General features: G+C 38.2%; 1 protein-coding gene across 5 annotated transcripts in view; it reads right to left on the reverse strand.

The window, feature by feature from the left end:
* Positions 1-15340, reverse strand: part of prickle3 (prickle homolog 3) — a 62031-nt gene that overhangs the window by 26623 nt on the left and 20068 nt on the right. The window contains exon 1 of one of the 5 annotated variants that reach the window (XM_017696458.2): positions 6769-6907. The exons of the other annotated variants lie outside the window; for them this stretch is intronic. Within the exon in view, the coding sequence (XP_017551947.1) occupies positions 6769-6806 (38 nt within the window). The 5' untranslated portion in view covers positions 6807-6907. Of the gene's footprint in view, positions 1-6768; positions 6908-15340 lie in introns of those variants that run through there. 5 annotated transcript variants of the gene reach the window in all.

Below are 15340 nucleotides of genomic sequence, written 5' to 3' on the forward strand. Positions count from 1 at the left end.
TGGAGAGAGTCTGCAGTGTGAAGTTCCTCGGCATACACCTGACTGATGACCTCACCTGGTCCGTCCACACCAACACTATTATGAGATCTGCTCATCAGCATCTCTTCTTCCTGCGTAAGCTCAGGAAGTTTGGTTGGCCTCCTCAGATCCTCACCAACATCTACAGATGTACCATAGAGAGCATCCTCACAGGCTCCATCTCTGTCTGGTACAGCAGCTGCACTGCCTGTGACCGCAAGGCCTTTAAAGGAGTGGTGAGGACGGCAGAAGCCATCATAGGTAACAAACTATAGATCCAGTTTCCAGTCACAGCATCACGTAGCACTCCGCCTGTTCACCACCCGGCCATCAAGCAGGAGATTCCGCAGCATCCAGGCTAGAACAACCCAGTTAATGGCCAGTTTCTACCTACAGGCTGTCAGGCTTCTGAAGCTGTATGTCCTTCCCCAACTACCATTTCACTCAGTCACTTAGTCAGCATTATTATTATATCATATCATCTCTACTATGGACAATAACACCTTAGCACTAAGCCACTTTAAAGAACAATAACACTGAGTCACTTAAGTCACTTTAAAATGTATACTCTATATACATATATTTTGTGTATATTTCTCTGTATTTTGTGTATATTTAATATATTTCAATTTGTTTTTTATATTTTACTTTCTGTAGAGTGATTACCTGAGCCTCACCACAAGCATTTCAATGCATAAATATCCTGACATGATGTGCAAATGACAAATAAACATGAAACTTGAAACTTTTTAAGCTTTTGGGAGAATATTCTTAGAAAACGTATCCATTAAATTTTAATACAATATATACCAGCCTTAAGAAAATAACATTGATGTGTATTTTAAAAAACAGTGTAGAACAGCTTCTTTATGAACAAGCTCCAGCTAAAGCCTGAGTAGACTGATAAATCAAGGAGCCAGTTATTAATCTCAGGGTTCTGAACTATTTTAAAGGAATACTCAACTGAACAGTCTCCTCAGTAGTGGACATGCTCATGAGTGATAAGCTTCGCGTCAGTGTTGTGCTGGACTACATACGTATCATTAACATATCATTTACATCATTAACTAAATGATGAATTGTTATTGAATTGTTTGCTTTGTTTCAGAGTGTCACGATTGGCCCCTCCCAGTCCTGTCCATGTGCTTCTGTTTGGGTTTTCAGTCCTGCCCTCTTGTTTGTCTCCACTTGTGTTTCCACCTGTCCCTCGTTATCTTGGTTTGTATTTAAACCCTGTGTTTGCCCCTTGTGTTGGCTGGTCTTTGTTTGATATGATTCACGTTTGATATTTGCTTGTACGCTTTGTTGGCTGTACTGTTTGAAGTGTATGTATTGTTTGAAGAGTTTTGTTTATTTCTGGTCTGTTTGGAGTTCTGTGTTCATTTTGTCATGTCTGTCCATCCTGCTCTCCGTCTTGACCCTGATTTTGGATTTGCCCATAATAAATCTCGCTTGTCTCCCCTCATGCGTCCGTCACCTCAACATCGCTCCTCGTCACACAGAGGCAACAGTTGAATTATGGGAGCACCGGTGAACTGAAATAGGTGATGGGAGCCAAAATGATGTTGAGAATTGTGTAATTTCAATTAAATAAGTGATTTTATTCATTAAACACATTAAGAGAAGAATTATGTAAAGAAAATTGCCAACCTGTAACAGCGAGGAACAGTATGAACTAAATTAAAATGACAACAGCAGAGTTCTCCCCATGTGCTTTCCTAATATGTATTCTAAATGTATTCCAAATATGGTACTTTGCTATGTATTGTAATACATATACTGAATACATTCAGGACAATTTATTCAGTATTCAGCCATCACTAGAATACTCAAGTATTCTGCTCGCCTCTGTTGGCCTTGTGGCTACACTGCAAAACTAAATTAGTAAACTACACACACTAATAACGTCACCGTTGATCGACCAGATTTAAGGTATAATGAAACTGCAGACCAGCCCTTAGTGCCCCTCAGTATAGATGTGAATCTGACTCCTGTTGTCAGTAATCTGGGCTACGTTTCTTCTCCTTGTTACATCACAGATCTCCTTGAGAATAAGCAGCAGCTACCACAGTTGACAGGTCATCTTAGGCTGTTGATGGCTGTATTTGTGTAAACACTGAACACAAATGGCTGGCAGCAGTTAATCCCACCATATGATGGAAGTCGGCTGTAGGCAAATATCCGAGGACATGGACTAAACACACAGCACTTTCTGACCTATATGCCTCAAGTGACAACCTCACTGGCATTAAGACTGGGTTGTAGTTTCTGAAGTTTATACCACGATTTTTGTAAGTTCAGATTATACACAGGTTGTTAAAAGTTTGGGAGGCACCTTCGCACCACACTGCTAAAATTTTGTAATGTTTGATTTTAGACTTTTAGTTAAGAGAGAGAAAGTAGCTGCAATATATTGTGATATGATGTAATGGGGCTTTATTAAAGCTAAGCAGAACAATGAATTACAGAAATCAATAGGAAAAAAATCTTAAATCTACATATTTAGGGGATGCTTTTATTTGAGAAGCTGACAAGTAACATAAAAAGGCTTTGTACTTTTGCACTTAACAAATGCCATCATCCAGAGCAATTTACAAAGGCAGGTGAATGTAATGTTGGGAGTCTTTCTCAGAGACTCACATATTACAGAACTGTTTCTGATTCCTGACTGGCTCTGGCATCAAGCCCTGATCTTCTCTGAGTAAAAAACTTATTATCCACTACATTATTCACATTAACAGTTCCTAACAATAACATCACTGACAGAACCCTTCATCTTATTTCAAAAGAAACTTCAACATCTCAAATATTAACAGAAAAATCTATTTTAGGTAGGATTGGGCAGTATAATGGAAATAAGGCATATTGTGGGATTGAAAAATTACGCCGGTATTTAAACATTTCTTCCACATCTAAATGGGCAGTAAGCACATTCCACCCAAACAGATTCTAGAGGGGCTAGCTGATTGGTGGTTTGGGGGCTTACTAAGAGGTAAAAATATCTGCGCTAGTAAAAACCTGAGAAGAACTAAGCATGATGGCATCTCAGCGATGACTAAGAGCTACACACACCACAGGACACATTTGATTTTACCTTTCTGCCGCTCTAACTGCACTCACTCAACTTTGCACTCTCTAAAAAACCTTTAAGCAGGTGTTATTTCAGCACTTGTTAGCTGGGACCAAGCCTGTGCTGTGGGTGGCATGGCGTGTTTAAGCTGTTAACTAAACTCTCTTTACCTTAGCTTAGCCAACTCGCTCAACTATTTCTTTCTCAGACGTCCAAACTTCGGTCAGTAGAGCAGCAGATACTCATAATGAAAACCATACTCTAGTCACGGTTTCCAAGTCCACTTATTATAAATGACTTTGGGCTTATTTTTCTGTAATGTCGCTTACAAATATTGCAGTTTTTCAAATGTAATTTCATGTTTTGGGCTTGCGTCCTGATTCTGTCTCTCTCCACTAATAATAGCACGTCTAATAAAGTGCTAGCTTGCTAACCTGTCCTGTTCCCCCCTCCCCTTTCCCCTACAAATCATAACTAATCCAAACTGAACCACTGATCATCCATCAATGATGGAGTTTCTTTAGTCAGTTCGGTAACAATGCCAGGGACCAAGTGTGTGAAATACAGAAAGAAATACAGAAAGAAGAATGGGAGAAAGAGAAAAAGAGCGGATTCGACCTCAAGTGGGGGACATTCAGACTCTGTACATGTGAAAAATGTGCTCATCATACAGGTCTTCTTCAACATGCCAGCATTGATAAACACAAATAAAATGCAGCACCGTACTCGTCAATGAGGATTACATCATGTCATTTTTAATGGCAATTAAATATATAAAATAAAATTACTACTGAAGGCAAATGAGTGAATACTTTTGGCAATATAGTGTATGTTATACATGTAAAATACTCATAATGAAATAATAATACATCAATACTTTGACTATTTTTAAGCTTAAAATATCGCAATGATACATCGTACCAATTTTTATCCCACCCCTACTGCAAAGGTTTTATCAACATAAAGCACCTATTTGCTAATACTCTGGGTATGTTTAGCTTCTACACTCATATTCATCAAATTTTCTTTATGAAGAGCAGGTACTGCCCTCATGTTCGTTTGACAGTTTTCCTTTGCAGCCTATTGTTAAAAGCACATATCAAAACTATTATGGCCCAAACGTGGATTAAACTGCTGACATCACAACAAGGAGATAAAATATGTGGGTTTTGGCCTTATTCCCAAGATAGAGCTCTAACGAGTTGTTCCTCATGTAAGCAGCTTTCTGTTTAATGTTGCATTATTGCGAACCAACAGTTAAAGCATGCTCATTTGTATTTAATACATTTGTGCCAGGTGTCCTCAATGTTTTTATAAGATGTGTATCACTGATCTGAAACCCGTATAAACAAACAAAAGGTCTATGTACGGGATGGCTAGCGACCACTACAGGAAAATATGTTCAATTGATCTGCAACCAGCATGTTTTTCTCAGGTTCAGTCACTAGAAAACTAAAGTATCTACTGCTGTTAGCAGCAGTTTAGTGCTAACAGCTGGAGGCTTTAGCTTTTGCTAGGCTGATGCATTTGCTCACTGGCCTCTTTGCTGAAGAGGTCTCTGTGCCTCTAATTGCCATCATTAAATGTAGTGTCAAATCAGTCTGGCCAAAATTAAACCACGGACCTGTTTTTATCCATACTGGGAAGATAAGAGCCATTTCTTACATCATTGTAGCTGTTAATATCAGGATGTTTTGGTCAGTGAATTAGATTATTAAAACCCTAACTAGGAATGTCACTGGGTTAAACGTGAGCTCCCTGTACAGTCTCTTGGTATTCAACAACAAAGTGTGAAAATTCTGGCGACAGTATGTAGTTTGCTGATCACATCATAAGTATGATTATAAGTTTTATAAGTATTATAGATGTAGATGGTAAATTTATTATCTTGGCTTTGTTTTTTACATTTTTACATAGCTTGAAAACCCTTTGCAATGTGTTAAAAATTTCACAATGAATGGACCAATAGAAATAGTCCAAAATGACTTTGAAAAAAATCTTGTTATATTACCTTCCATTAAAAGTTTAGCATGTTTTTTTCTTCTAAAGTTAGCATTTTGGAGATACAAGGTTTTGTTCATAACAGTGACAATACATACCCTATGCATGTGGTGCAAAATAGTAAGTTGAATAGGATCCTTTAAAATCTCATCAGCTGTACCACCTTCGTCATCATTACCACCACAGTCCACCTTAAAAACATCTATTTACACCACAAAACCGTGTCAGATAATGTCCATCAACTTTCCAAATACTGCTGTTCTCTGTTTTATCTGGATTTGATAGTTTTATTAATATCTTGTTTTATTTGTCTTTTGATATCAGAGCAATACGCCACAAGACTCCCTGTGTTACCATGGTTTTATAAATGTGTTTATCATTTAAATGAGGTTCCATGAATTCTTTTTTTTTTTATCTCACCGCCACTGCTTCAGTCCACTGCTGCTCCCACAATCCCCTGCGAGGAGGACCAGTACAACACTGGTACTAAGCAAACATATCCATTAATAAGAAGGTTATTAGTTTGTTCATACTTCAAAAGAACTCAGTAACTTTGACATTAATAAATTATCATCAGGCTACTCAGGCTTCAGCAGAACTCAGTAACAAAGTCTAATAACAGATCATCACATTGATGTATCAGTCTATTCAGGCTTTAGCAGAGCTCATTAACGCTGAGATTAATAACTGATCATCACATTGATTTATCAGTCTACTCAGGCTTTAGCAGAGCTCATTAACGCTGAGATTAATAACTGATCATCACATTGATTTATCAGTCGACTCAGGCTTTAGCAGAGCTTATTAACGCTGAGATTAATAAGTGATCATCCCATTGATTTATCAGGCTACTCAGGCTTTAGCAGAGCTCAGTAACACTGAGATTAATAGCTGGCTCATCAACTCGGTTTATCAGTCTAGTTAATACACAAGCACTGATGGTGCTTCTTTTAAAAATGGTACTTTTGAACTTAGTGGGTAAGTATTCTGAAAATATTTTTCTAAAATGCAAAAAGTAACTACTCTGAATACTGCCTTTTACGAAGGTAACTTGGACTGAATACAGATACAGATACTAAATACAGCTCTGGCTTTTATGCATAATATAATTTACGTGTGCAGTCAAACATGTGCAAATGACCGCAAATGTACCACAGCCTCGTTTCAAAACTGTAACTATTTATTCAGAGCTTATGAAGAGATAGTAAAACACATGCCTGTGTCAAAACAGCATCAGAAACTTTTCCATGTCTTTTCCATGAACCAAACAGGTTCTGCAGAAAGGAGATGATGGGTTATTCTGTCTTTGGTCCATTTAGACGTCTTTGGTCTGTACTGCGTTTATACTTCAAACACTTCATTTTGAAGCAACCCAAAACTGACCTGATCGGTCTTTGTCTGCATATTTGAGTTCAGATGGTCTGAACTCACTTGCTCTAAACAACCACACTAGCAAAGCAATCACACCCGGGTTCATTTTAATCACCCCAAACCTGCCAAGTCTGAACACACCCTTACATTACCAGACCACAAGTAACAATCATATCCCGTGCACTTTCAAGGTCACAAACATCAGCTGTACTACCTTCATCATATCCATCACATTCAATTATAAAGGCTTCTATTCATACTGCCCCAAATTCTTAACATTTTTTTTCAGAAAATTACAGTTCTATTACCTCAGATCAGCATGTAGTCCATGATTTCTCTCATACATCCTTCAGTTTCCAGAGTTCTGCGATTAAAGTCCCGTAATGTGGGTTGACCTCAGCTAGCTAGCTGTTCTTTAACGACTCCATGAAGAAATGTCAGTGCCTGCTGTGCTTGGTCAAACCAGTGGCTCTCCCTCCGTCTTCCTTTCGCTCTGTTCTTTCACTTCCTTTTGCCCCCGCAGGCCTGTGCAGCTAACACACAGGGCCCAGACAATAGGTGACTTCGCTCAACTTGCGCAAACATCACCCCTCCCCTCCCCAGCCCTCTCTTTCTTTCTCTCTCATCTCCCTTTCTCTCCTCCCTCGCTCACTCCGTGTTTCATATTTCAGCAGGACTCTTTCAGCGCTCTCCAATATGTTCGGCTGGCTGTGGTGGAGGAAGGGAGATATCTGTTCGTTACTCTATATGAAGAGATACTTGAGAAGAGAGGCGGCAACATCTAACATGACACGTATAAGGTCTATCAGACATGTGCCGGGTCAAGTAACATGTTTTAAAGTGATTACCTAAAGACGGTTAGCGTAGATCGATGTTACAGTCTCTAGGCAAATCAAACAGCATATCGATGCCATCAAAAAGATGGTAAATTTACAAGAGAAAGCAAAAATATTTAATGTAAGATAATACAAAGACATTTTATTCCCAGTCATTATTTTGGAGCATTCCTATTGGTTCATCCGTCATGATATTTTCATACAATGTAAATGACAACTGCCATGATGCAGAAAATTTAAACTTGACAAAAATGGAGAATTTTGTTTTGGACAGTGATAATATGCTAATCTGAAACGAAAGAAGGCGTCAGCACTGACAGGCTGATATCAGCAGAAATTGCTGGATTGATATGGTGGGTGGGAAAAGAATGAATCTGATCCATTTCTGTAACAAATCTGTCGTGAAATAGCACTCTCTCACACTGTGTGATGCGCTGTGTATTAGAGTGTTTTAGTTTACGCATGTTAACCTGCTTTCAGATCTTCACCTTCAGTGAAGTGATTCAATGAAAAATAGCTCGTTTTAAAGCTTAACCATTTTAAAAGAAAAAATGGTGAATCTGTATATTGATTTAATATCAATACAAAATGCTACCCAAAACTATGACTACAAGTATTATCAGATAGCATTTTGTATGCTGTGCTGCAAAAAATCCAATAAAACACATTTATTAAACAAATAAACTAGATTCTGCTCTCTTTGTAATAGAACATGCAGTACGTTACTGTTTAATTACTGATGTTAGTGTCAGGATAGCAAAATAAATATAATAACAGTGGAAGGTCATCACATTGCCCACCATAAGCATGTACTTGTGTTCACTCTTTAAGTGCTTGAGCTTCCACACTCATCTGAAAAAATCATAGTGCATCCAACAATATAGAAAGCATCAAGCATATTTTAAACGAGTGATAGAAACTGAGTGTAGCTTACAGAAATTGTGGTTCACGTACCAACACGTACAAGCTGAACTTCTCTAGTGGCAGATTAAAACAAGTTTAAGGGGCTGTGGCCAAATTCTCAAAATGGATCTTACCAGTCAGATGATCCATATAGGCTATTTTGTATGCGTTTGAATCACTGCTAGTCTTCTATTCAGAGCAATCTTTGTAATGTAAAAGGCTGCAAGTTGCTTTTATTGATCATAATGATGCAAAAAACAGAAGAAAACAGAACTAAACTAGAAACAAAAACCTAACAACAAGACAAGTGAAAACACGCAACAACATCAGGATCACATAGACCATGCAAGACAAAGGGACTGAGCAAACACAGAGGTATAAATACACTGAGGGAAAAGGAGAAACACCAGGGGACTTATACGAGTGCAGGGCTACAGACTACAGACATGTGAGACAGATGATACGGTGGCAGTACCAGGGAGGAGACACAGACCAAAATCACTCCAGCTCTACAGCCAATAGAAAGAAGTTATGATAATACTTTACTTAAAGGGGGTCTACATAACACATTCATAACATCTTACATAAACAAAAACACTTCATAACATGCTCATGAACATTAAATCAGCATTCATAAAGCATACATTAATATGGTTAATATGGACTACTATACCTTTTTATAGAGATATAGTTTTCATAATGTCATAAAATAGATGTTATTTTTTATTTGGAAAAACGATATTATTTTCTGTTAATGCGCCTCATTTCTGGACAGCCACAATGAAAATGACCTTGCTCTATCCCTTTGGTCATTAAGTGCTTTGACACTTTGGCACACCACCATACTAATATTCAGGCGGATGATTATACCTAAGCATATTTTAGAGAGATTTACTGGCCATGTAGTAAAAAGACATGCAAAGTGACTGCTCAAGAAAAAGCAGATAATTAAAAAGAAATCGAAAGAATAGGTGAACTGTGCTTGAGTGTCAAAGCACTTAGTGACCAAAGGGATAAAGCAAGGTCATTTTATATTGATGGCCCAGAAATGAGCGATTTTACTAAAATAACACACACACACACACACACACACACACACTCTCTCTAAGCCACTTCTCCGTCAGGGTCGCGAGGGATGTTGGAGCCTATCTCAGCGGTGTTTGGGTGGAATGCAGGATACACCCTGGACAGGTCGCCAGTCCATCGCAGGGCAGACAGACAGACATACACAATCACTCACACCTAGGGGCAATGCAGCATGTCCAATTGTCCTGGCTGCATGTCTTTGGATGGTGGGAGGAAACCCACACAGACACAGGGAAAACATAACTCCACACAGTAAGGACCCCAGACACCCAGCCAGGGAATCGAACCCAGGCCCTTCTTGCTGTGAGGCGACAGCGCTACCCACCGTGCCACCGTGCTGCCCTACTGAAAAAACAGATTTTTCAAAAAAAAAAAAAACCTGACTTTTATTTTGAAAAATACATCTCAGTAAAATTACATATTAATCTCTATTAATATAACATAAAGCATGTATCCTTTATATATGTTGATTTAAACATTCATTAACATGTTATGAAGCGTTTATGTAAGATGTTATGTCACATAATTAATCTGTGACAATCTAAATATTTTGCTGAAGGTTTAACACAGACCATTTTTTTTGCTTTGTTTGTATCAAGCATTTTGCGACTACACTTGGTTTCGATGTCAAAGTAAAAATTCTGGTATTATTCTGTAATATAGATTCTCTTTTGGCCCTAATTTGACAAAATGACATCAAGCAATTGTGGCGACGTAGGCATGTTCTAATTCGTCCAGCACATGAAGAGAAACGTTTAAATAATGAAACACTTTAAAGGCTATTTGATGAAAGGATCTGTTGAAAGGCCACCACAAGGCTTAAGACGATACCCTAACAACAAACCTGTCAATCAACCCATCACCATTTGTCTGTTACGACATCTCTAGGAAAAAAAAGGCTAATGTCTTGCTGTTTGCTAGTCTCTTCATGCTTGTCAGTCTACTTTTTCCTACCCCCCTTTTCAGTTTCCATGCTTCTTGTAAGAACTCAAGACTCAGTTTAATGTGTGTGGACCTTTATGGTGCCTCTCCAGGAGCTGGTTCTCCTATTAAAGTTCTACTATCATTAAGGTATTAAAAGAGATACACTAGCTTAGTTTGTATCTAATCCCAGATAATTATGAGCTTTAGAGTGAGTAGGCCATAGTTAAACTAATGTGGTGATGGAATCTGTGATGAGCTCCCTGTGGAACTGAGTGGTAGAGGGGTGGGGTTAACCTCACACCCCTGGACAGATGGATGAGCCAGTAAAGCTTGCACTGACAACGATTAGCTTCGAATTAGCCTGCCATCAGTCTGTGAGTTGGGGAGATTGATAACACAGCTGCATGTCTTACTGGAGCTCAGCCTCAAATCAGATCAAGCCCTATAGTCTTGAGCCATTTTCTAGGCAGTTCCAATGAAAGGAATTACCTTAAGGTACTAATACGAAGCAGATAGACATATCTAGTGTATCCCAGAGTCAACTGCAAACCACAGCAAGCAACAAGAAAATGATCATTTACCATGACGAACAAGAATGCAAATCGCCAATCACCAAACATTCTTACATAGTAGTCTGCAAAGTTTCAGGCACCTAAGAGAATTTTAGAAAAAGCTATTTATCTGGGCAGTAGGCCTGTCTTTACTCAGACAAACACCAAAAACCATTGACAAACCTCTCCTCACGTCAGCCCAGTATGTACTGTAAGTACCAAACTCCTGGATTGGCTAATCAGTACTTTGTTGTGTTTAATTAAGTGTGCTAATTGCAATTTACTAAATTTAATAAATCCATATGATGGCTGGGGCATGGAGGAGAAATCTGGAACCAAGCTTTGCCCTTCAAAGTAGCTCATCTACTTTTTGGTGGGAAAAATTGGGAATACTTTTACTGGTATTTATGTTTATTTGCATCTATTCTAATGAAATATGGTGATATTACAAACAAACACACAGCCAAGATAAATAGTTTTACATAATGTGCTTAGTTGCCTTTGCACCTTATTGTATAAACAGTATCACTAGTACTTGAACAATCCTTAAAGTACAATCATAATTTCAGATTTAAACTGAAGCAACAGCAAAGCAAACTGCTAACAGGCTGCCATGGTGATACATGTGAAGCTGTCTAATAATATTTGGTCTCCAAATGGCAAAGTAATCGGACGGCTTCATAGCCTCATTCGTTAGCTTCTCTCCGCATAACACACACTGTAGTTTTGTCACGTTAGCCTCCCCCAAAGGTAAGGAATCCACATTATGCAGTTGTCATTGATGTTAGCTGTTTCTTTTTGGCAGCTCAAATAAAAAAAGGTGTTAATGGTGTCTGTTTGTTCATTTTTGACTTCCTCTAAGCAGCTAATAGCAACCTTAAGGTAGAAAACATGTTTAAAGTGGCATAAAACTTGTTTATGAATATTTTAATGGCCTCACTAAGAAATATGGCCTTACAATGGCCATAAGCACATAAATACTACTATAAAAATGTCAATCACATTTTATTATATAAATATATTATATTTATATAATAATATAATATATTTTATATTTATATAAATATAATATATTTTATTATATATATATTACTAGTAAAATAGTGGCTTGTGCTTGTGCCCAAATACTGTTGCCAGCTATCAAAAATCTATGGCCTGCTAACAGTCTGTGGCCTTGTGATTGTGAACTTCTGCCCTAGAATCTACCTTCTACTCCCTAAAAAAAACATTGAAATCCTGAGTTAGTTAACTTCATATGCAACAAGTTGTTTGAGACACATCCTGAGTTTTGCAAGTCTGTGTTTAACATAATTAAACACACTCACAGGCCAGACAACCATGTTTACAACATACGTTAATTCCATATGTGCTAGAAGAGGCAATCTGGAAAAGATGGATGGGTCCTTTGACACTTCGGCTTGAGCAGCTAATGCGCGAGAAGATTTGATATGGGATGTTGCCTGAGAAACTCCATCTGTCACCGACCTTTCATCTTGACGTTTCTGAGCCTGGATTCTACTGAAAAAAAACAAGCTGATGGTGTATGTTGAGGACAGCAAGGCTACCCCTCTAAACACACAGTAACTTCAGAGCATGATTTCAACACACAGCTGGTTTGCATGAAGACGTTCGTATTTGAAATGGGTAGTAACGTCAATCCAACGTTAATAATAGTGAGTTCACTTGAGTAAACTCCACACGCAACATGTAACAGAAGGCCAAAATATCTCAGACATCAATGCTTTTCAGGTTGATATTTACGCTAGCTGTGCATTTGCATGTGCATTTATAGGTAGTAAGTCAGCCATCGAGGGTTATTTGTTGCCTATAGGACTTGTTTAGAGATATAGGACCTATTAGAGAAGAAATGGGGGAAACAAAGACAGAAAAGCAGACAAGACATGTCATCTACAGATATTAAATAGAAATGAAATGAGACAAAAAAAGAGCTAATAGAGAATGAATAAATAGAGAAAGGGGGCAAAGCGAGCAGAGGCTGATGGCTCAATAGCTGCAGGCTTGGCAGCAGCAGCAAGACTTGAAAGAACTAATCTTATTAGTCTGACGGCCTGGGCTGGACACAGAATGAGGGGCCAGACAGATGGACATGGGGGAGCAAATCAGCAAGAATAGAAAAGAGGGATGATGGAGGGACTCAGACCAGAGTGAATAAAAGAGAAATATATGGGAGAGATGGTATAAAGAAGATGATTTGACATCATTTTACTCAACTATGTGGAACATCTGTAAAAAATCTCAGCTGTATTTAAAGAGATATGGGGTCATGTACTGAACTAAACTTTGTTAAAAATATTTTACTGTGTTTATTTGGTCTTCAGGCACAATGGACGCCACATTTTACATTTTAGTTGATCTGATCTGCTAAAGTCAGAAAATAAACAGTAAGTGTGCATTGGAATGTGCAAAATGAGGATGTGCATTTGTTTTCTCTTAGAAAATGAATACGGTATCCAAATTTTAACACTCTAAAAAACAGGGTGCTTCCATGGTTCTTTAGTAAAGAAAATGGTTCGATACAGACCCATGAACCCTCACAGAACCCTGTGCATGACTAAAGGGTTCTTTCCATCATGTAAGGGTTCTTCAGACTGATGGAAGACTCTATATAGCACTTTTATTGTTATAAGCTTGTTATCATAATTACAGCAGAACCCTTTTTAGGTGCTATGTAGAACCATTTCATGCTTAAATGGTTTTCAGACTGATAGAAAATGTGCAGAAAATTGTTCTAAATAGAACATTTCTGAAAATGGTTCTATATGGCACCCAAAAAGGCTCTTCTACTGTTATAATGTCAAGCTTGTAACAATGAAGAAGTCTTTTGAGAAATGTTCTATATAAACCCATCTATAGCACATTCATGACATTTAATCATGTAAAGGGTTCTTTGAGTGTTCTTGGTTCTATATATAGAACCATTTTCTTTACTAACCCTTGAGGCCCCATCTTTTTAAGAGTGTACAGGATTTGTTTTGACCTGCCATGATAAAGCACTTGAAGTGTTACTGTCATCTTAAAGCAACATACATAAATCTACTCGATTAGCCAAGACTCATGTCTGAATTCTGCTTCTTTAGTTTTTCAGTGGAGTAAAAGTAATCTAGCTAATGAGCAATGAAAGTGTATAGTCCACATTTTGGCATCATGCAAAACTGTCTGCCAAATTTGTTAAGTAAAAATTGGAATCTCAAATAGACTTGCTTATATATTCTCATCTACAAAGACGGAAGCTCAACTGTTGCTTAAAAACAGATTACAGACTGAGTAGTAGAGACCAGACTTGGACAGACACTGTTTTTTGGTGGGTTTTAGGGTGACTTTCTGCTTCACTAAGTCATTAAATCTCTCTCTCACACACTCACACACACACACACACACACACACACACACACACCGCTGTACCCTCTGGAATTCCCCTTGTGTCCTGCAACATTTTTTCCAGCTGAGTGCCTGGCCCCTTCACACAGGCCACTGGCTAAAGGACCTTCTGATTTGTGCATATTTGCCTGTTGATAACTCCACTCAGCTCTCCTGCCCAGTGGACTCCAGGTGTGGCCAGTCAAACCCATATTTGACTTCTCCCTGCTCCACCCACAACTTCCATATCAACTGTTATGCCATTGAACGCTGACAAAAATCTCATTCCGCCTAATGTCCTAATACCAATGGCCCTACATGAGATAATTAAAGTTGAACTGAACTGAATTGAATGCTATTGAGTTTTAGTCAATATACCGCAATTTAGAGTGAGGCATTCATTTCAAATTAGCTTTGTTTGGTTTAAATGATCTATATTTTATTTAGATCAAGTGTTTTTGCCATGTAAACAAACTACAAACAGCATAAGCAAAGGGTGAAAAGGAGAGCCTCCAATTTTTGCCCTTTCCCAAGCTACAGTCAAGCTACTCAGAGACAAAGACACACAGAGGCTAGTAGTTGGACTGTGGCAAGAAAAAATGGAAGAATAGATCTTTCTGTTTTTGTCCATATATGGCTAGCACGACAAAGAAATGTTGCCAGGAAATCTCTTATAGCTCTGTCTCTGTGGTAGACAGTGCTGTACAATACTGGAATAACTTAGCTAGATAGTAACGTTAACAAAGCTGAAGCCAGTAAACCTTCTGTTTATCCTATCGACCGGATGTTTATTCCCAAAAATTACCATTAAAAAAAAACTATCAGTTTTATCCAAACAGGATGTCTTTTCACATGTATAAAATAAACATCACTTGAAATAAATAATGTCCTCTTAAGGGCATTTTGCCAATGCACCAAATACCTGAACATTTTACAATAGAAAACTGGAACCGTGCTTTTTCCACTGGCCACTGGTTTGGAACAAAAGGATCAAGCTTTATGTTTTTTGGTACCCACTGAAGTATAAGGCAAATTAGGTGCAATAGGGTGGCAATGAATGACCAGCAAGACGACTACATTTTTAAGTTATTGTGATGGTTCCAGCTGTCTCAAGCAGGTAGAAGAAGATCAGAAATAGATCTGTAAGTTCTAGTTGGTTCTTTGGGTCAGTTCACGTTTTGGGATGTGCAGTGGAAAACAGC

Source organism: Pygocentrus nattereri, chromosome 29 (assembly GCF_015220715.1).
Source record: "Pygocentrus nattereri isolate fPygNat1 chromosome 29, fPygNat1.pri, whole genome shotgun sequence".
NCBI classification, from domain to species: Eukaryota; Metazoa; Chordata; class Actinopteri; order Characiformes; family Serrasalmidae; genus Pygocentrus; species Pygocentrus nattereri.